This window comes from Gekko japonicus, unplaced genomic scaffold, assembly GCF_001447785.1.
Source record: "Gekko japonicus isolate JY-2015 unplaced genomic scaffold, Gekko_japonicus_V1.1 scaffold75, whole genome shotgun sequence".
NCBI lineage: Eukaryota > Metazoa > Chordata > Lepidosauria > Squamata > Gekkonidae > Gekko > Gekko japonicus.
In genome coordinates, this window is record NW_015173124.1 from 1,712,813 (window position 1) to 1,735,017 (window position 22,205).

The 22,205-nt window shown below is 41.7% G+C and overlaps 1 protein-coding gene across 2 annotated transcripts in view; it reads left to right on the forward strand.

Moving 5' to 3' along the window:
* GPBP1L1 (GC-rich promoter binding protein 1-like 1) overlaps positions 1–22,205 on the forward strand; it is a 47,329-nt gene that overhangs the window by 369 nt on the left and 24,755 nt on the right. The window contains exons 2-5 of one of the 2 annotated variants that reach the window (XM_015421954.1): positions 3,156–3,222; positions 16,926–17,775; positions 18,559–18,673; positions 21,222–21,351. In XM_015421954.1, the coding sequence (XP_015277440.1) occupies positions 18,614–18,673; positions 21,222–21,351 (190 nt within the window). In that variant the 5' untranslated portion in view covers positions 3,156–3,222; positions 16,926–17,775; positions 18,559–18,613. The remainder of the gene's footprint in view (positions 1–3,155; positions 3,223–16,925; positions 17,776–18,558; positions 18,674–21,221; positions 21,352–22,205) is intronic. The other variant, XM_015421955.1, reaches the window with a different exon arrangement.

Here is a 22,205-nt window from a genome sequence, read left to right on the forward strand (position 1 = left end):
GGGGCTTGAGGACCTGTCTGGGCTGTGTGCGAGGGGAAGTGGGGGGACTGGAGGAGAAGGGGATGCTGTTGGGAGTCCAGTAGACGGGAGGCATGTGTTGGCGGGTCATCTGGGCTGGGGAGAAAGCATAGAGGAAGGAGGCTAAGGTAGGCCTCGGAGTACGAAGTTGAGGTGTGGGTTGGGAGATCAGGGTGGACTGGATTTAGATTTGAAAGGTAAATAGATGTTTGTACGGGAGAGAGTAAGCAGTAACATTGATTCTAGGTGATGGAGTGGAGGGAGGGGCGTGGAGAAAGTTATCGCAACAAATACGGGGTAAAGAGAGAGCTGTGGTGGGACGGGGTTGTTTCGGACTGAACGGATGGGATAGGGAAGTTTGCTGCTGGCCGAAAAGGGGTGGGGCTTTTTTTTGTTGGTGTTATGGGTAAACGCAGTATTTCGAGAGGGTGGGTGCTGATTTGTGGTGGCACAATTTGTTGTGGACTCAACACGTGATAGGGTTATTGATACGCTGTTTTTGAAGCAGTTTTCACTTTCCTTTAGAAGTGCAAAACCTGGTTGCTCGATGTCTTCGTGCTTATTCTTTCCTCCCTGTATAAATGTGGAGTACATATAGACTGCCCTTAAAGTTATACAGCATAGTTGTTCTTACTCAGCAGCTGAGGGAGGATGGTGGTGGCTTGGAAGCAGTATTTGAAGGAGAGCATAAATCAAACACTTTAAATATTTGGAATGGATGAGTTTTATTTTATGATGCTGAAGTTTTTGATCACAAAAATGTGTTCTCTAAAGATATGTCCTTGCTAGAGAAAAAACCATGTACCTATAATGGAGGCCTTATGTCAATTTATTTATTTAATTTATAACCTACTTTCCTCCCCAGTGGGGACCCAAAGTAGCTTACATTCTCCCCTTCTGTGTATTATCCTCACAACAAACCTTGTATGGTAGGCTAGGCTGAGAGTGACTGGACAGATCACCCAGCAAGCTTTCATGGCAAAGTGGAGATTCAAGCTTGGATCTCCCAGATGCTAGTTTGACTGCAGTAATCACTGCACCATGTTGGCTCTCTTGGAAAGGTACCATGAAAAGTTTCAACTGGCTATCCCACAAATTAAGTCTCTGTTAAAGACACAAGACACTTTCTCTTAGACTGTCTCTTTTGTTGTGATTGTGTGTGTGAAATCCCAATTGTCTAGTGATACTAGTGCTGCTTGATACTGGGTGTATGCTTTTGTATGAAAATAAAGTGTTTTGTGCTTCATGCTTGTCTATATGCTGGATCAAGAAGTTGCTTGAAATTCAAGAAGAGACTCGGGCCCCGTTCACACGGCAAATTTGCCGTGGGAGAGCCACGATTGGATGGCGGATTTTCTGGGTGTGATCACACCACAACATCTGGCAAGTGGAGTGCACCCGTGGCCAACCCGTGGTATGCCGCCAAAAATGTGCGATTAAAAAAACCTCCTCAAAGGTAGTAGCAAACGGTTTGCCACGGGCTGCTTCCGGACTCCCTTGGTGTGATCACGCCGGCGTGGCTTTTCTCTCCAGCCGTCTTTGTTGCAGCGCACATGCCAAGGGCCAGAACCGTGGGTTGCCGCTGCCACGTCTGATCGCGTTGTCGTGTGGCTAATTGCAATGCCACAAATCGCCACGCCTCCTCCCCGCGTTTTCCGGCCCGTGTGACCGGGGCCTCACTATAGTATCTCTGCTTTGTGTTCTTAGGTTATCTTTGTCAGGGAAAGTGAACATGTGCATGTGAGCCATTCTTAGTGACTTTTGGTTATTTACTAATTCAGAGTGAGCCCTGATCTGGATAGTTCAGGCTAGTCAGATCTCAGAAGTTTAAGTAGGGTCAGCTCTTGTTAGTACTTGTTTGGGAGACCACCAAGGAAGTTTAGGGTTTCTAGGCAGAGGCAGCAATGGTAAAACACCTCAAGTTAGTTCCTTGCCTTGAAAACTCCATGGGGTCGCCATAAGTTGGCTGTAACTTGGTGGCAAAAAATAAAAATCAGACTGATTGGTTTTGGGATGATGCATATTTCTACCAATACATTTTTAATAAGTGTCAGTGTGATGTCTTCATAAATCCTTTTCCTAATTAACATTAAATGAAATTTGTCTTGTGTTCATAGTAGGGAGTACTGCATAAGGTGCATAAAACTTCCTGCTAAACAATAGTAAAATATGCCTGGGGGAATTTCATGAGATATGTATTTGTTTTAAAACATTTTAATTTCTGTATTTGTTTTCATACTTTGCAATTAAAGGTGTAAGTAGAAGTAAAATTGTCAAAATAAGTATTTCACTGAAATGTACCATTAGCTTTTAAAATAATCCACTTGTAATGTTTCCTGCTGCTTTCAACAGTGCAGGCTGTAATACTAAGAATACTTTACTGAGAATAAAAGCCCACTGAATAAAATTGGACATTTCTGAGTAGATCTGTTTAGGATTGTTCTGTTTTGTTTTTTAAAAGAACTTCTTGGAAGTGTTTTGTTCATATTAATTAAAAGAGAGCGCTTGGAAAGCCATGAAGTCTGGTATGCATCAAACATTTGTGCTGGTATCTAGAAGTTCAGAATATTTCATTTCCCATATGAACCTACCCATGCTCTTAATTGATCTGGAAAGCTACATCTCTGTGTTCTGCCACTGGGGAAGATTTGGTGGCTCTTTTGAATGGATCTTCTTAGTGGAGGCACTGGGACTTGGGAACTCCCTACGCCTCCTTCTTAGCATGACTCTGAAAATTTAAGACCATGGTGTATGGGTTGGTTTAAAAATTGCTGCTACTTTTTGCTGTTTGGGCTTTATCAAGAATGTATAATTCTCAGTTTTTAAATGCCGATTATAGAATATGGTGGCTCTGTCTTTTGTGGCTTTATTACTGTTTTCATCAGTTGCCCTATCTGTTACAATGTTTATCTCTTGAAATGGTTAGAATGGTGGCTCAGGATGACCAGGGTTCAACCCCTTGCTTGCCATGAAATTGACTGGATGACCTTGAGCTAGACATTCTCTTACAGCCTAACCTACTTTACAGGGTTGTTAGGATAAAATGGAGAAGGAGAGAATCACCTATCACACCCAGAGCTCCTTGGTGGAAGGGTGGAATGAAAATATGCTTAATAAATGTATTTGAATTTTTTTAGGGATTGTGAACCTCACCTTTGAAGAACTGACAGTTCTTTAATTTTTTTTCTTCCCTATGCAAGAACAGTAAGTATACACTTTTCTCAGTCCTTCACTATGTTAGGAACTTTGACCCTTCCAGTAGACTATGTTGAATTTCTATTTGCGGGGAAGAAAATCTCCACTTTGCCCAGGTGCCTTTGGTATCAAACTGGTAGATAGTGTGGGGCACAAATAGTTTTTTTTAAAAAATGGCATTGGATCCTGTAGAATTTCCCCAGGTACAAGAAAAATGGGGTAACTTTTTGCTGATTCCTCTTTGCCTGCAGTACCTCTCATTCTAAGCCAGTGGTGGCGAACCTATGGCACGGGTGCCAGAGGTGGCACTCAGAGCCCTCTCTGTGGGCACATGTGCCATCGCCCCAGCCAGGCGCAGACCATCATTAAAGTGTTGAATTCTCTGCGAAATAATTTTAAGTAAATAAAAGCATTTGGGATTGCTTTCCTTACTTTGTTTGGATCATCTTAAGTTAATGTATGAGTTGTTTTTTCTAAAGTAAAACCTCAGTATTCAGGTTAAATTGCCATGTTGGCACTTTGCAATAAATAAGTGGGTTTTGGGTCGCAGTTTGGGCACTCGGTCTCTAAAAGGTTCGCCATCACTGTTCTAAGCTATTCAGTGGGGTCCCCCATCCTGCAGTAACAGCATTTCAGACAGTGTTTTGGGGTTCCATAAGAGGGGGAATTATGAAAATTTCCAATTCTAGTTGGGTAGCAAAAATATTTGGTATTGGAAGAAACAAAAGAAATAGACCATGGTTCTGTAGCACTCAATGCAAGTGTTGGAAGAGAAGCCAAGGTTCTCTTCCAAGGTTCTAGGGTATTGATTAATATGTATAATAGTAGTCAATACTACTCTTGGCGCACGCGCACACACACATACACATACACTCTCTCTTTCTACGTGAGTTTTGGGGGAAAGTAGGCAGAAATACTTAATATTTAAATAACTTCACATTGACCTTTACAAGGCCAGGTTTTTAGCAGCTATAGTAGAAAGCACAGTCGGGTATACACAGTTAATAATTTCAAGACTGGCTTTTTCTGAGGTAGGCACAGGGGTGTAGCCAGGATTTTTTAAGTTGGGGGCACAATGCAGGTGGGGAGGGAGCCATGCCACTGTGGTCATCGTCACACTGCAATTCACAACGCAGATGAAAACCAGGAGACGGGGTGCTGGACTGACCACCCCACTGCCCCCACCACTTTGCTTCATTCCTGTGCCCTGTCTGGCGGCGTCCCATTCAGTGGCATGGGATTGGAGGGTGGGGCTGGCCAGCGAGGTCGCAGGGTGAGGGCAGGGGTGGGACTCCAGCAGGCAGGCTCGGCTCCAGTAGGCAGGCTCAATGAGGGCGATGGTGCAGCGTGGCTGTGTACTGCAGCACAAAAAAAAAAAAAATTTGCAGGGGGCCTGGGCTGGATGGGAAGTTGTGGGACCTGGGTAGGCAGTTAGAAATGGTTATGCCTTTTCCTGTCTAGGTACACAGCCTGAACTACTTTTTTGCAGCCGCTTTTGACATATTGAGTAATAGTTGTGGTAATATTATAGAGAACTTTCCCATAGTTGGTGTTAAGAATAAATACATTGCAGGGATAGAATAAGTGTAGACTTAGCATTTAAGTGGTAGCTTCCACCCATAGTTCTCAGTGGGCTTTATGAAACTGTAAACAGTTTTCCTTTGGTGATTGAACTGATCCAATGGTGGAAGTACTAACATTTAAGACCTCATATTTAGGCATATGCTGAGTCTGAAATATAGAAGATATCAATTTCTGCTGTGTTGGCCACTCTTGTTAAATGTCCAGTAACTTCAGTTTACTAAGTATTCTTGAACTCCTATAGTGTACTGTAAGGGGAAGAGTTAAGCTGTGAAAGGAACAGGACGGAGAACTTGTATAAAGAGGTTCTGAACTTGTATAACTTCTGAAATTGTATTATCACTATAGCGGCAGGGAAGTGCAAAAGAACAACTTTCTGTAAGATGCAAAGCCAGGGGGAAACTCTAGAATACCTTTACATGACTGGAGGCGGAGGAATTGTGCACTGTTTTGATAATGTTCAGGTGATAGTATGGCATCCTCTTAAACAACTCAAGCAGAAATATCCAATACTTATAATTTATGTGTATATTATTGGAATCAAGGAGACGGTTGATACAAAATATACAGATTACTTCATTCAAAATAAAGTAGTGTGGAAACACCAGGCCACTGGTGTATGAAGAATGAAAAGAATCATTAATTTAATCATCCTGAACAAGGGTTTTGCTTGCTGTATTCTTCTTGGTTTAGAATTTTTAAAAGTATGTAGTGTTGCAGGTAATTAATATAGCTTTAATTGGCTTAATTTCTGGTGTAGCTGTATCTCTTAATATTTTCCTCAGTTGTGTGTAAATCTTGAAAGTAGTAATTCAGGTTCAGATGTAGCTGTATACAAAAGATTGCTTAGTTGTGTGTAATGGTTTGCTTTCAGTTAGCAAGGTATAATTCTTCACACACACACACACACTGTTGCTGCCCAGAGTAACTTGAAACACATAAGCTGACTATATTTACTTGAAATTTAATGTGCTGCTTAAAAAAACCTTTTCACTGCTTCAGACATTTAATGAGTTAGTACCAGGTGCTGAGACTCTACTGTATTTGTAATGTAATAGCAACCAGTTTAATGCAATTTAAACCACAGCTAATTTAAATGATGAAATTAGGGCCCCGGTCACACGGGCAGGAAACTGCGGGGTGGAAGCATGACAGTTTGCCCCGGGGCAAACTAACGCGCGGTTACGTGATCAGACCTCCCGTGGAGGTACCGTGGAGGTTCCGTGGGTAGGGAGAGTTGCCGATCGCAGGACAATCCCGAGCGCAAAACAGAAGCGCGCGGTGCGGCAAACTGGTTGGGGTTTTTGTGTGTACACCACGACTGCGCATGCTCCGTTGGGTGCTTGTGCGCATCCACAGAGACTGTGGGGGGAAAAAACCCTTGTTTGCAAGGGGACATGGGCGGGCGCCGGATGCCTCCGGAAACGCGATCAGATGCCTGCCCTTGCCCCACAGTTTCCGGAAACTAGTCCCTCCAAGGTACTCGTTTTTTGCTGCGTGTTTTCGGCGGGAAGCCTCGGTTGAGCCACGGAAGTGCTACGCTTCCCAGATGTGCCGGTGAGATCGTGCCCGGAAACTCCGCCTGTCTTCCGTCGCTTTAGCGTGGCGAATGCTCCGTGTGACCGCAGCCTTAGTTACCTTTGACTTTGTTTAAGGATGAATATACCTATTGCAGTGGTAAGCACCATTTGCAGTTCATAAACATAATGTGAAGGATGTTACTTAAATTATGTGAGTCCAGGAACCAAGAGCTTAGACCACTGGTGGCCAAACTGCGGCTCTTTCACACATATTGTGCAGCTCCCGGCGGGACAGCTGGGAAAGTGAAGGGGAGGCATGCCTCCTTGATCGATCTTTCCGTCCCCAGCCAGTGTTCCTCTCCCTGGGTAGGCTTGGAGTATGGGGGGGGGGAGCAGAGAAAGAAAGCAACTTTAACCACAAGACAGATTCGGCTGAACCAGGACCTCTGATCCATCTGCAGTATACCATCTTTAATTTGACTGGAAGACCGACATTATTCTGAGCACTTTAATTGTAATGTATGATTGTTTTATCTTGTTTTTATATATCATGGCACACAGTGCCTTAAGTGTAAGCCACCCTGAGCCCGTCCACGGGGAGGGCGGGATAGAAATCCAATAAAATAAATAAAATTAACTTTAAACGCATTCTCAAAGTCCCCACCCCCCACCCCCCGCTGGCTTGGAGAAGGCATTCGTCTCTTTAAATCCCTTCAGGCCAAGCTGGCATGGCAGTGGGGGCAGGGAGCTTTAAGAACACATTTAAAGTTAAATACATATAATTGGGTAAATAAATATTATCAATATCTGCTTTTACCCCTTTTGTTTTTATTTTTGGCAGTCTCATTTAATGTTAATAAAAGGCAAATTTGCATTTTTTTCAATAAAAACATCTGTGTAATATTTGTTCATAACTTGTGGCTCTCAAACATCTAACGTTTATTCTATGTGGCTCTTATGTTAAGCGAGCTTGGCCACCCCTGGCTTAGACTTTAGCAAGGTTCAGATTTCAGTTAAACACTTACTATTGTAAGTTGCCTTGTGAACAACAAGAATGGCCTGCTTCACTCTGATGTACTTTACAACAATATTGTTTGTTCACATGGAAAAAGCATGTATATTCTTTGTGAATGTTGCAGACATCTCTGATCCTGAGGCTTTTCTATGAATGCAAGTCCTAGTCGTTACATCTGTTCCCTGGTAGAATTTAAAACTATTATTGAAATGTTTGTCATTATCACACGTACTGGTGTGTGTAAGTGCCAGGCTTATGTATTGCAGGGGACTCTGGAGGGTTCAGAGTATCCCTTTACATTCTTCATACAAGCATATTACACTGTCACCACCTGTAGGATGCCTGTTGGTTGAGGCTGAGCCACCCACTTGTGCTGTGCCTCTTTAGTATAAAATCTTCAAGAACGCTTACAAAACCAGAATGCAAGCAAAATGAAATGGTTCTAAGAAGATGCAAATAAAAAATGAATTGAAATCTATCCAGACTTGCAATCCAATGTAAATAATGGCCACCAAAGTGTCAGGAAAAAATCCTCTAAAGTTTGAGAAAATAAGGTAGTCTCAAGTTGGCATACCAAGGACAAATAGTATCAAATGAATATCTAGTATTCCTCTGCCATATGACTCCAGTATCTAGGGTACAGTTTTGCTCTCTCAGCTGTAGCCTGTTCACTTTCATTGGTTCCATAGAAATCAGTATGAGTTGAGTACTCAGGTAGCCTCTTTCTGAATGGCCACTTCTTCACATGCATGTTCCCTTGCTGAATTCCTGTTTGCGGTATAGGTGTTATCCTGGGTACTGGCTGTTATATAACTGACTAGGAGTAATGCCCGTTGTGGGAAGAAATACAACGAGATCTAGAAGGAACCTCCAGATGAGTGTCCTGACTGTGGCTGGTGGGATGGCAGAGGGAAGTGGAAAATGGAGGGAGGCAAGCCATGTTTCTTTTTTTCTGCTTAGCTATAAGGCAGGGCTGTCTCAAGTTATTTTGCTGCCCCAAGTGGGTCAGAATGGGAGGACAGCCTCATGGTAACAGATACGGTTCTCTCCACCTCTCACTTATTTTTTGAGGGGGAGGGGGGTGTTATTGCAGTGGCAGCTAAGGTAGAAAAGCACCTCCTGTGCCATGTTTTCTGGGTTCCAAGGGTCTGGAAAGTAGTTCCATAGCCGATTACACGGTTGCCAACTCTGGGTTGGGACATACCTGTAGATTTGAGGGGTAGAGCCTGGGGAGGGCAGGGTTTGGGGAGGGGAGGGACCTCAGCAGGGTATAATGCCATAGAATCCACTGCCCAAAGCAGCCATTGTCTCCAGGAGAACTGATCTTGATCATCTGGACATCAGTTTTAATAGCTGGAGGCCCCCAGGTGCCGCCTGGAGGTTGGCTTATGTTAATTTGGTGCTATGCAGTCACAGCTAAGGTAGAAAAGCACCTCCTCCTGTGCCACGTTTTCTGGGTTCCAAGGGTCTGGAATGTGGTTCCATAGCCAATTACATGGTTGCCAACTCTGGGTTGGGAAATACCTGTAGATTTGAGGGGTCGAGCCTGGGGAGGGCAGGGTTTTGGGTGGGGAGGGACCTCAGCAGGGTATAATGCCATAGAATCTAGTACCCAAAGCAGCCATTGTCTCCAAGAGAACTGATCTGGGTCATCTGGACATCAGTTTTAATAGCTGAAGCCCTGAATGCTACGTCACATTGGCTGTCATACAGGGGCCATCTCAGCAGGATATAAAGACACAGAGTCCACCATTTTCTCCAGGAGAACTGATCTCTGCCATCTGGAAAGCAGTTGTAATTCTGAGTGATCTTTAGCCCTCACCTGGAGATCTGTGTTCTGACTGGCTGTGGGGGGGAGAGGAAGAGCAAACTGTTTAGAATGTTGGAGGCAGGACTCAGGCAAAGCAGCCAGTGGATAGGGAGACCCTCTGAAAGACAGATCAGAGAGCGAACTGATTTTGGAGCGTGTTGGAATGTTCAGGGGAGTCCACGACCAAAATAGAATTATATTACCGGAGGATAGCACTGGTGGTAGCACTGAAAGTTATTTTGCCTATTGTAACAAGGCCAGATGTGCTTCACCCACATTGTCAGCAGCAGATAATCATCCCCTTAACTTATACCTGCCACTTGTAATTAAGTCACATATTTGTCTTAAAATATTTTATTCGTCATGTTAAAATAAAACGTTCCATAATCAATTTTTCCTTTCCTTTTCTTTTTTTCAATTTTTCCAATTTTTCGGGAAAAACTAAAAAAGGCTTCAGGCAAAAAAACAGAAAAGTTTTTTCCGGGCCTTCACATCTCTAGTCAGGGCCCTAGTATGTAACTTCTGTGCTGCTTAATGTGTCATGTTAATACTTATACTACACTTTAGTTTTTTTCTGGTGGTTTCAGACTTCTACAATCCTAATGCATTGTTTATTGAATGTCCCATTTTGTTGATTGTACTGATTCATGTGAATTCTGCTATGAGTCCTTGTGAGTAAAACAGATTATAATAATGTAAATAAATTTTGTCATAGCTTTTGTAACGTTATGAGAAACTGAAGAAGTTACGATTACATTTTTGTGGTAGTAATATTTAGAACTTTTGGTCATAAAAATACAAAAGCATGAATACTGAAAAATGAGTCTGGGTCCTACATTTTTGGACTGGCTCCTAGAGCCAAAGAAAATTTGTCAAGGCCTGGGGTAAGGGGAGTGAGAGAATAAAATCAGCACTGTCATGGCAGCTGCCACTGAAACAACTTCCTTATAAATAATCTCCACAGCCAGTCAGAAACCCTGCTGGGCATAAAGTCTCAACTACTTTCTAAAGACACTTGACAGACGCCAGGGAAGGTTTCAATTGGTGCCATATTGCGGGTGTGTGTGTGTGTGGCGGTTTTAGGAAATAGCTAATCTAAAGCTAAGAATAGTTTCTGAACTTTCAGTTTCTGAAGCTTGCCTCATTTTGCAGGAAGCCAAGTCTAACGCTTGTTTAACCAAGGCTGAATGTTGGTGGATCTTTGATTTTCCAGCTACATAACACCACTTTTCTATGAGTGCAGCACCTCTAAAACAAGCCCTAGTACATGTTGGTTTTGGTAGAGCCTATACAAGTGGGAAAGAGCCAGGTATTAAAAGTACAAAATTAAAAACAGGCTATGACGCCCCCGTCCTCTTCTGTCCCTCAGAGGCAACATTTTCCCTCCCATTTTTCTTTCCCTCTTGTGACTGAACCACCCTAGTTGTCTGTTTTCTTCTTTCCTGAAGAATTCTGGCTGTCCCACCCTGTCACAGTATATTTTGGCTGTTTGCTCAGCCCAGGAACCTGAGGGAAGGAATGGAAGCCCCCTTTAACTTATACGACTTAAATAGCACTCAAGAAGTTTGTATATTCCAAATTAACAAAATATTTTATTCAACATGGGAAATCGGGTAAAATTTCTGAGATAATTCAATATAGATAACTCTGAGGTAAAAGCAGTACATGCACAGACTTTAGTCCTTCTGTTTCAGGCTAATGAGAGTTTCTTAAGCTTTTCATGGTAACATAAATCTTCATGTTGAGAGACCTTTGTTCCTGTTTTTTCTCAAAACAGTTTAGTGCACTTTCTTTGAGTATTCTCAAACTCTTTTGGTTTCCAGAAGGCTGGCACACTCTTTACAGTACCCTCTTTCCAGTACCCAATCCCATTCTCTTGAAACAGCAGTACTTGTCTTGAGTTTTTAACTACCTCTTAAGATCTCTAAAGGCAGTTTCTAACCAGACCAGGGGTCTCTCCACTCTTCAGAGCTAATTCCCTATTTGACTAGGTAGGGAAATTCTCCTCTCATTAGAAGATCTATTTCCTTTCTTTGGCCTGTATGGGAGTCTTTGCCTACTTCCCAAACTTCCTTGCCAACTTTCCTCCAGTTCTCTGTGTTAAACTCTCAGCTAAGGCTGAAATCAGACTGTCCATACTCCACTCAGTCAAGGCAGAAATCTGACTCGCTTCTCTGCATGCAGCTCTCTCAAGACTTTCTCTGTTCAGTTAATGCTAACCAATCAGATTGCTTGGAGCAGCCTGTCACTTGAGGCCCTCTGTTTCTGTGAAGAATTAACCCTTCATGGTGCTTTAGCTGTTTGTATGACACTTCTAAACTTTTAAGAAGTGCAGTCCGTCACACAGGCATATTCCAAAATGAAATGGTGAAACTTTGCCACTTCTCAACAAGTGTTCCTAGGAAGTTTACAAGACTAAGATTTGTAGTTTATCGTTGGCACATCTTTTTTCCTTGTCAATAAAATTGAATGTATTTTTAATTATCAATCTTAAATTTGGGGTGGTATATTTAAAATGCTTAATTCAAAATGCTTAAGCTGTTGCACTCTGCTCCAATTGGGTAGCTCTCATGTTGTCTTTTAGGGGAAGCTACATGTACAGCATGTTCCATTAGTTCAGTCCTGCACTTACTGTAGCATGAATTAGTATGGCTGGGTTGGCTGAGTCTAACAAATGGAACAACTGTGCCATATGATGCTGGAAAAAAGGTACCATTTGTCACCTAGTTTATCTGCTTTTCCAGGAATTTCCCTTTCTTCTGAGGTCTTGTAATGATGAATAACTTTTAATGTGTTTTGCAATCCTCATCTTAAATTATTTCATAATCTGGCATAAAAATGGAGATAATTGCTGGAGATCTTACCTGTAACACACAAGAATAGTCCTGAAAAATTCAGCTTACTTTTAAAAAATGACATATACTTCAAAGGGGTATTCAGCTCAGGTCCTCCATCTGTATGAGTCTTTTATTGGCTGCGGAAGGTAGTGTTGCAGAGAATCCAGTACTCTTCCAGACTGATGAGAAGTGATTGGAGATACTTTTCTTAACATTAGAAAACCCCGTGGGGTTGGATCCTACTATTTTGCTCCATTGGCACCTGCACATTCTTTCAGCATAGCATCTCTGGTACAAGATTCTTTTGCCTTGATACAAATACATTTAGCATCAGCAAAAGGCTGGATGAATGACAAGAGCAAAATGTTAGGATTCAACCTGTGTAGGTACCAAAGGCTGAAAAAACCTTAAGCATAGAGTTATCACTGTTGATAAAAAGCTAAGATTATAATACGAAAGTTTTAATCAAATTACAAATAGGAAAATTGCACTTACATACAGTAGAATGTCACACAGTTACAAGCATAATTCTTATGACTAGGTACGTTTACAGATCGCAAAGAATACATGTACACCAAACAAAAACAAAGTGCATTTTGGTTTTGTTTGGTTTACATACATTTTATGCAATTTATAAATGTACCTGGTTATTAGAATGATGCTTGCAACTGTGTGACATTCCCATGTATATAAGTGCAATTTTACTATTTGTAATTTGATTAAAGCTTCTGGATTATAATTTTAGCTTTTTTATTGACAGTGATTGCTCTTACATATAAGTGGGGGGGTGTTTCAACCTTTTGGTTACCTAATCTGTTCTGAGTTGGAATTCTCTTCCCTCCTCTTTTCTGTTTATTTTCACAGGATCTAACCTGTGACCTTTTGTAAATTATTTCTGCTTATAGAAAATGCTTATCGATAGCTACACAGGCTGCCAGTTTGCTTCCAAGCTCAATTTAAGATACTCTGCTAACCTTTAAAGCATTTCATGACTTGGGGCCCTCGTATCTGTGGGCCCACCTTCACCCATCAGCCACTCCGATTGTCAAATAAGGGATTGATTACTCTTTGTTCCTCTACACAGGTTAGTAAGAACTGTCATTGCTCAGGCTCCATGGCTGCACCTGGGCTGAGGAACAAGCTTCCTGAGAAAGTTTCAGAAACTCTGTAAAGCAGAGCTTTTCTAACATGCTTCTGGTGGCCTGTCAGTAGGGGCTGTGGTTTGTTTCCTTTATAATTCTGTAAAAACGTTTTCCCTAAAATCCAGGTGATACTTTTCTGCCCTTAATTTAAACCCATTATTTCCAGTGCTATCCTCTGCTGCCAACAGGAACAGCTCCCTGCCCTCCTCTAAGTGACAACCCTTTAAATACTTAAAGAGAGCATTCATGTCCCCCCTCAATCGCCAGACCAAACATTCCCAAGTCCCTCAGCCTTTCCTCATAGGGCTTGGTCTCCAGACCATGATCATCCTTGTTCCTCTCCTCTGTACCCACTCCAGAGCTGCACACAATTCTCCAGGTGCGGCCTGACCAATGCAGTGTACAGCAGGACGATGACATCTTGTGATTTGGATGTTGTGCCTCTGTTGATACACCCCAAGATTGCATTAGCCTTTTTTATCGCAGCATCACACGGACATATTTAACTTTCAGTCCACCCTTACCCCAATATCTTGTTCACACACTCTGCTGCTCAGAAGTGTATCCCCCATCCAGTATGCATGTTCCTCATTTTTGCTACCCAGATGTAGAACTCAGCACTTATCCCTATTAAATTGCACGTTGTTCACGTCCGCCCACTTTCCCACCATGTTCAGATCTCGTTGAATTCTATCTCTGGCTTCTGTTGTGTTCACTGCTCCTCCCAATTCAGTGTCATCTGCAGATTTAATGAGTAGCCCCTCCACACCCTCATCCAGATCATTAATAAAAATATTGAAAAGTACTGGGCCCAGAATCGAGCCCTGTGGCACCCCACTGGACACCTCCCTCCATTCTGATGAAGTGTCATTGACAACTACTCTCTGAGTGCGGTTCTCCAACTAGTTCCCTATCCACCTAACTGTCCTACAGCCCAGTCCACAGTCCTTTAGTTTACCCATCAGGACATCATGGGGAACCTTGTCAAAAGCTTTACTGAAATCCAGGTAAACAACATCAACAGCATTACTTTGATCCAGTAAGCTTGTCACTCAATCAGAGAAGGAAATGAGGTTGGTCTGGCAGAACCTGTTGAGGACAAATCTGTGTTGACTTCCTTAGATCACCAAGTTGTCCTTTAGATGGCTGCAGATTGATCCCTTTAAAATCTGCTCCACTATCTTCCCTAGGACAGAGGTCAGACTGACTGGCCTGTAGTTTCCTGGGTCATTCCTCCTCCCTTTTTTTGAAAATTGGGATAACATCTGCCCTCCTCCAGTCTTGTGGCACATCTCCCATCCTCCAAGAGGTCTGGAAGATGATGGACAAAGGCTCTGGAAGCTCTCTAGAAAGTTCTTTCAACATTCTTGGGTGCATACCATCTGGCCCTGGGGATTTGTACTCATTCAATGCAGCCAGGTGCTTCTCAACTACCTCTGTCCATGTCAACCAGCAGCCCAGATGCTGTGACTTGCCTACTACCATCTCTAGATGAGCCTGTTCTTCAGGGGAAAAACTGAGGCAAAATAGTGCCTAGTAACCCACAGATACTCTTCTTTAGAGGTATGTCCCTGCCTCTATTTCTTGAACATTTTGTTTTTCTCCCGTAACACATCACACAGTTCTCTGTTCATCCACACTGGCTTCTTGGATCCCCTATCATGTTTCCTTCTTGTTGGAATAGTGACAGCATGAGCTTGCAAGAGCTTTTGTTTTAGGAGAGTCCACCCTTCACTTGCTCCTTTCCCTTCTAGCAGTCTTGCTCATGGAATGATTCTTATCATATCTCTGAGTTTATTAAAGTTTGCCTTACTGAAATCTAACTTACACATGTGGTCACGAACTTCCTTGGGTCCCCCACAGCAAAAGGAATTCTAGCAGGACATGGTCACTTCCCCCTAAGGTCCCCACCACCTTCACTCCATCTACCATCTCTTGCCTGTTGGTCAATATTAAGTCAAGTATGGCTGAGTCCCTTGTAGCTTCCTCCCCCATTTGATGAAGGAAGTTGTTGTCCAGACAGGTCAGGAAGTTATCCCATATATGTCTTTGTCTTATTCTTTGGCTTCAAGGAAATATTGTGTGCTATATGATATATTTGAGAGAAAGTGCTTGGACTTTCCAAAGTGAAATTTAGTTGTTAAATAAAAGTGAAGAATTAATATCTGTGTTGTGCAGGAAACCTTAAATTCTGCTTTGGCAGATGTCAAGCCTCCTTGTAACCTTAGCTTTGTTGTTAGAGACTTGTAATTTCTGCAGAAGTTAAATAGCAAGACCTGGTTTTGATCTAAAATGAGTTGCATCCTTAGTAATATGCTGTCGTTTTGAGGTGTGCATCGGTAACCTGGTGGAGATTAGTCATGGTTTTAATAGCTGCTAAGGTTCCTTAATTATAGGCATTTTAGTAGCAAGAGTGTTTTCAGCAGATAATGAAATCTGAAGCTTTCTCTAGCGTCTTCTGAACTAGAGACTGCCTTTATTGTATACATACTAAGGGATCATCTCCATGCATGGATATATTTCAGAAAGGTAATACAAAACCTTGCATCTGCTTTTGCCTTGGAAGACTTCTTGAAGGTACAGGAACGTTCTTAGAATTAGATTATCAGTCATGAAAGGGATAAAACTGAGCCACTCACAGGCAGGTTAAGGATTTCTACATACTTGGGTTCTTCGGGTTATGCAAAAAAATGACACTGAATATTATCTAGCAGGAAACAAATCCTTCAGTGGCCCAATGAGAACTGACTATACTCTAGGAGAAATATATGTTGATAGCACTTGATTGTTATGTGGAAGGTAGGGTTGTGCCTGGCCAGCTCTAGTCCTGATTGTTTGAGAATCCTGTAGAGACACGGGGTTTCTAAATTGTTCCCCTCAGTTTGGTGTGAGAGCCAGTTTGGTGTAGTGGTTAAGTGCGTGGACTCTAATCTGGGAGAACCAGGTATAAATACAATCCCCTCCTTGTATCTAATTTGTTAGATACTTTAGCTTGGCAGTCTAATAAACAATGTTGAGCTGCCATAGGAAGAAGGAGGTGGGGAAGTTGTTCTCTGTGTGCAGAACACTGACTAAATACTTTATAGATGAGGCCACTTAAGTTTTTGCTGAATATAAAAGTGTACTGCTCTAAAAAAAATCCCTATTTCACTCTCAGTCATGTCTTCGACATCGATTGTTTTAATTTAGTTGCATTCTTAATCTAAAAGACTGTGATAAGGGGTAACATAAGTTACAGGAGGGCTGCTTTCTAGTATTGATTTTTCAGTTCTAGAAAGTGGTGTAGCACTTGCAAATATACCTTGAGCCAGGGTCTGGCAAATCCCAGGCACCAGGTATTCAAGGCGCCTAGAAATTTCACTGTGGCACCTAGCATATTTAACAATGCTTTTATTATAGTCTGTCTCGATTAAAAGTACAAAGATTATTTATCATTTTGCATCAGAATTTTTTGTTGTATGACATAAAATGCATATGCATGAGGTTATCATTGTTTATATGTGAACTTTATCCAGTGATGGTGGATGAATTAATTTCTGAACCAGTTGATTTCTTGCTGCATTTGAGTGGAATGGGTGTGTTTGAGAGATTTAATATATCTATTTCCTAGGATTAGGCATCTGGGAAAAACTAATTACAGCTTTGAAACTGCCCAGTTTGACAGGAAGTCTGTTCATATAGTTACTAATTAATTTTGTGAAACAATGTGTTCATAGAACTCAGAATTTTTCTGTAGAAAATTGTCCAAACCACATCACTGCCTTTTTCTATACATTGATGGATATTTTTCCTTTCTCTTGCTTTCAGAGTGTACTTCATGGAATTTTGTTGGAAGACCATCATTTGGATGTGAACACTCCTTTATAAAACAGCCATCTTTTCCTTTTTATAAAAAAGCACGATTTAGAGGGAATTTGTTTTGCAGATCCTTTAATTTTTCCTTTGTTTAACTGAATGCATAAATGGCAACGGTAGAAAGACAGAAATCATTGTGATCTCAGATCTTCATCAAGTTGCTTTTGTTTCTCAGCAAGGAAACTTAAGAGTTAGCCAACGTAAAAAGCCTTTCAAAACACACTTAGAACATTAGCGCAACCTTTTAGCCACTGTAAAGTGGTGGAGATGAGTCTTGCATTTTAAGATTTCTAGGAGCAAGTGTTAAATCTGTAGCTTCAGCATTTGGAAGACTTTTCAGGTTCCAGTTGCCCTTTCTCATTCTTCCCTCTCCCATTTCAGTCTGATTTGCTGCAGAAGATGAACAACAGAGTGGATTTGTGGAATTCACCATTAACTATGGTGTTTTTCTGAATGTTGTCCAGATCTGACAACTACATTTGTAATGTAATAGTTGAGTTACATAGTATTGTGTCCACAGCAATAAGTTTAATGAGGTGAACGTGGTTGTGGCTTTCAAAAATGCTCACGACCTTGTAGATGTATGTATATATATAATTTCTCCTGTGAGTACCAAGAGCTATTAAAATGAGCAGCTAAAGGGGGGAGGTGTGCAGTCAGCACGAAGTGCGGCTTCTTGTGCATCCTTTGGGACTTGGCATTGCCACAGAGCTGGCATAGGTACACCCTGGAGAAAGACGGAATCTGGAGGTCCAAGAGAAGCATTAAAAGTTACAGGAGTGGACTGCAGAGGCCAAACTAGGTAAGTTGTTGTGGGTCAGTCTGTCTCCCCATATTGTCATTTAGGTGTAATTTGGCTTGTGAAAGGAGGGCTGCTAATGACAAGACTAGGGCATCTATATACCATTCTTACCCACCTAACTCATGAAAGTGAATGACTTGTATGACAGTAACTGTCAAAATGTCATTGAGAAAGAGACCTGACAGTAGAATATTAAAATACTGGAGAGGAGGAAAGTTATTTGAGAGCCCGTTTGGTGTGAGAGCCACTTTGGTGTAGAAGTGCGCAGACTCTAATCTGGGAGAACCGGGTTTGATTCCCCACTCCTCCACTTGCACCTGCTGGATGACCTTGGGCAAGCCATAGTTCTGGCACAGCTGTTCTTGAAAAAGAGCAGTTTCTGTCAGAGCTCTCTCAGCTCCACTGACCTCACAGGGTGTCTGTTGTGGGGAGGGGAAGGGAAAGGAGTTTGTAAGCCACTCTGAGACTCCTTTGGGTAGTGAAGGGCGGGGTATAAATCCAATCTCTTCTTCCTCCTCTTCCTCCTCCTCCTCCTCCTCCTCCTCTTCCTCCAGCAAGAATTGCAGCTGCTGAAGGAGCTCAGTCAGGAGTCATCGGATCTAAAGGGTGGCAGCAGAGGAGCTAAAAAGTTGCAGCACTTTGGATTTGATTTGTGCTATTTCATTGATTATTAGATGCCAAGTTACTTTTTCCAGGTTGTTAAGAGCAGACCCAGGATGGCTTCTTCTGTATTTTGCCTTTGGGAAGACTAACAGTAGATATATGGGGGTGTTCTTCTCCTAGGTCCTGGCCACGAGGTTTGATGCCTCGCTTTATTGAAGGAAGACACTGGACCTAAATGGCGCAGCATGACTTTGTTCCTGCCTGGCTTAACTTCTCTACACCACAGTCTGCAAAGGTAAGTAATATTTCTTGGGTCAACCCTAGGGGAAACCCTGTAGATTATGAAATGCTTAAATGGCACTCTTACATAGAACTATAGATAGGGAGATGTGTTTATGTCTTTTGGGGGGGATCTAAACAGAAGTTAATTGGCAGTGTACACAGAGAGAGTAGCACAGAGTTGCTACTGGAGCCCATGACCCATTTGCTACTTTGTGTCTACTTTAATAGTTAATGTTTCTTAGACTTTGAATGTTTGCATTTTAAAAATAATAAAAATTGCATTATTTGACAAGCTGTCATGAATATCCAGTCTTATCAAACATCTGGGAAACCAATTGATAAAATGGTTTTTTATGTTCAACAACCCAGAAGGTTAGAAATTTTGTTCTGAAGAGGGAAGTCGCGTGCTTTTTGTTTCCATGAGCATAAGAGAACATACATGAAGATTTCTCCTTCAAGAATTTATTGATCTCTAGCATGCAGATTGTGTACTTTTTATTACTGCAGTTTAAAAGTGAAGTCATTCCTATGTGATGTACTATGTACTCTCACAAAACAGATTATACTGTTAATTCTGCTGTAAATGATCTCAAGGATGTATGGCTGGGGGGCTGGTGAATGGTCTAGGAATACCAGATATTATAACATTACCAAGTTAAGTGGGTTTAAACCCAGATGAGAGACTTTTGGAAGACCTGTGTGAGAAGATATACATAACAGTCTCTGTGCAGGAGGGACATGGAGATTTCCTGTGCTCTGCTCCATTGCTGCTGCTCTCTCCAAGCCACAAAAAGATCACTCCTGCAGTTGCAGGATCTGGACCAAGAAACACCCATGAAGGTTGGGCTGTTACTCCACGCACATGATCCTGGGACTGATCATTCCAGGGGTCAGAAAGAGCTGCAGTGATGTAGATGAACATGGGGAAATGACACCTTACCCACATGAAGTGGTAGGGTATACACAGGACTCCCAGAAGTCTTCCCCCCAAAAGTCTTTTTCAAAAACTTGTCTCTAATGGGTTGGTAAATCACAGGCTTGTAAATCACTTGGTTCCATCTGTCTTGATTACATGGCTGTTGATGAACTGGCTACATTAGTGTATTAATTTTGAGTTAACCATTTGTCTGTTTAGATCATTGGCCCACTGACACAGACACATAGTCATATTATATTGTAGCCCTGTGAACCAGTCCTAAGTAGGGCATGTATTTGGTCTATCCAAGCTGCAACTGCACCCCCCACCCCGAAAAATACTTTACTGGTATTTTCTGGATATTTTTTCCAACCAGATATAGATAGCTAGTATTTATTTGGCTATCCGAAATGGCTGAGCCTGAAAAATTCCACAGTTAAAGTGCATTTAAAGGAACTGCAAGCCCTTTAAATGCCTTCGGAGTTCACTCTCAGGCTTGCAGCTTGCAGAAGGCATTTAAAGAGACCACGATCCCATTAAATGCTTTCTTTTCTCCTCCACTGAAAACAATGGAGGATGGGAGCAGAAGAAGCAAGCCCAGCCAGGATCACCTATGCCGCATGGAGCAATCTACTTCACATGGCACAGGAGCTCCTGGGGCTCCCTTCTCCTGCAGCCTGGTTTAAACCAGACTGCATGAGAAGTGAGCCCAGCCAGGATCAGCTGTAGGAGAAGCCAGCTGAGCCCCAGGATCTGTGTGTGGTGGGGAGAGACCTCCCTACTGCATGCGTTCCTGGGGCTAGCTTCTCCTGCAGCATGGTTTAAACCATGCTGCAGGAGAAGCCAAGCCAGCCCCAGGATCGGGCTGGGGTTTTTTTGGTTTTTTTTTTTTTTAATCCAGTATTTTTCTTCTTGAGACTGTTGGACCTGAAAAATTCTGGATTTCTGAAAAATCCAGTACTGGTATTGGGATCCGGGATTTTTTGAAAATACCGAAAAACGTTTGGGTCCAGTAGACCCGAACTAAAAAATACCTGTTTTTTAAAAATTGCACACCCCTAGTCCTAAGTCACTTTCTTAATATGAAAAAAGTATCTGTCTTGGGCTATCTTTTTTAGTTGAGGAGGGGCAAGTTTTTTACATCTATCCAAAATAGCTCCCGGCGATTACTTGTGGCTGATCAATATACTGTAATCAATACACTACATTGTAATTACAGCAAAGGAACATCCGTTTATTACAGTGAGTTCTAAGAATTCTGAAAAAAAATATTCTACAGCGCTGCAAAATTATTATTGAAGTTGGGACATAACTTAATTTTCTAGTAAGGGTTATTTTGCCATATGGGATGATCACTTTTAACATTGCTTTCAGTCAAAGCAGTGTAGTTTGTTAAGGTCCTGATAACACTTGTGAAGTCAAGACAAAATAAAACCAGTCAAGAGGCACCTTTAAAGACCTTTATTTCACCTTTATTTCAATAAGCGTTTGAGAGTCACAGTTCATTTCTTCAGACAGATATAGGATATCTGAAGAAGTGAACTGTGGCTCACAAAAACTCATAGTGATAAGGTACCACTGGACTTTTGTTTTATTTTACTACAACAGCCTAACACAGTTACCCCTTTGCAATCTTCATTTATAGGCCTCTGGATCCACCTTTGAGAAGCACGGAGAACATCTTCCTCGAGGAGAAGTCCGCTTTGGAGTAAGCCGGAGACGCCACAACTCTTCAGATGGCTTTTTTAATAATGGCCCCCTCAGAACTGCAGGAGGTAAATAAGGAAGATGGGCACATTCCTGGCTCAATACAGCTATTTGAAGAGCATCAGTTTTATCCCTTTACTGTTTCAGGTGCAGCAAAAGCTAAGTGCAGACAAATGGGAGAAAAGGATATGTTTGTTTTCAAACAATCCAGACCTGTTTCTTTTTATTAGGAGAAAGTTCAGGGTTTTTTCCTTACATCAGGGCACTGTAACATCTGTTCATTTTTGCCTGGCATACTTAAATATTGCAAGACAAATGTGGACACACGACCTAATCAGAGAACAAGTATAAAGAATACCTAAATATTGAGCATTCCTGATTTACTAAAGTACTTAGTCCTCTGATTCTTCTTGTCACTTTCCGATATTCTGACAACTTATGCTTATAGCAAGTTGTGAGAAAAGTGCATGATGGAGGTTTCCAATGCCATTACTCATATGGGTAAAATAGGGGGAAATTGTTGTTGTTGTTTTTTAAAGTACCCATAGGTACACTTTTATTATTTTTCATATTATACACATACATACAACATATAAACAAACAACCACTTACATACATAAGACATACAAGGAGATCAGTATATTTTCTTATTACTCTATTACCATATTTAAAAATTTTCTTAAATCACTTTCTATAGGTTTGCTTAAGTTTCTGTATACTCTTATATTTTTACCATAGTTTCTATTAAACTAAAAGAGATTAATAATACCAAAAATGTCATTACTTTAAACTATGCATTTATATTATACCAGTCATACAGTTTTTTCCACGTCTTTTGAAATGTTGGGTCTGTTGTCCCTCTCATCAACGATGACAGTTTGTCATTTTCAGCCGTCTCCAACAGTTTATTCACATATTCTTG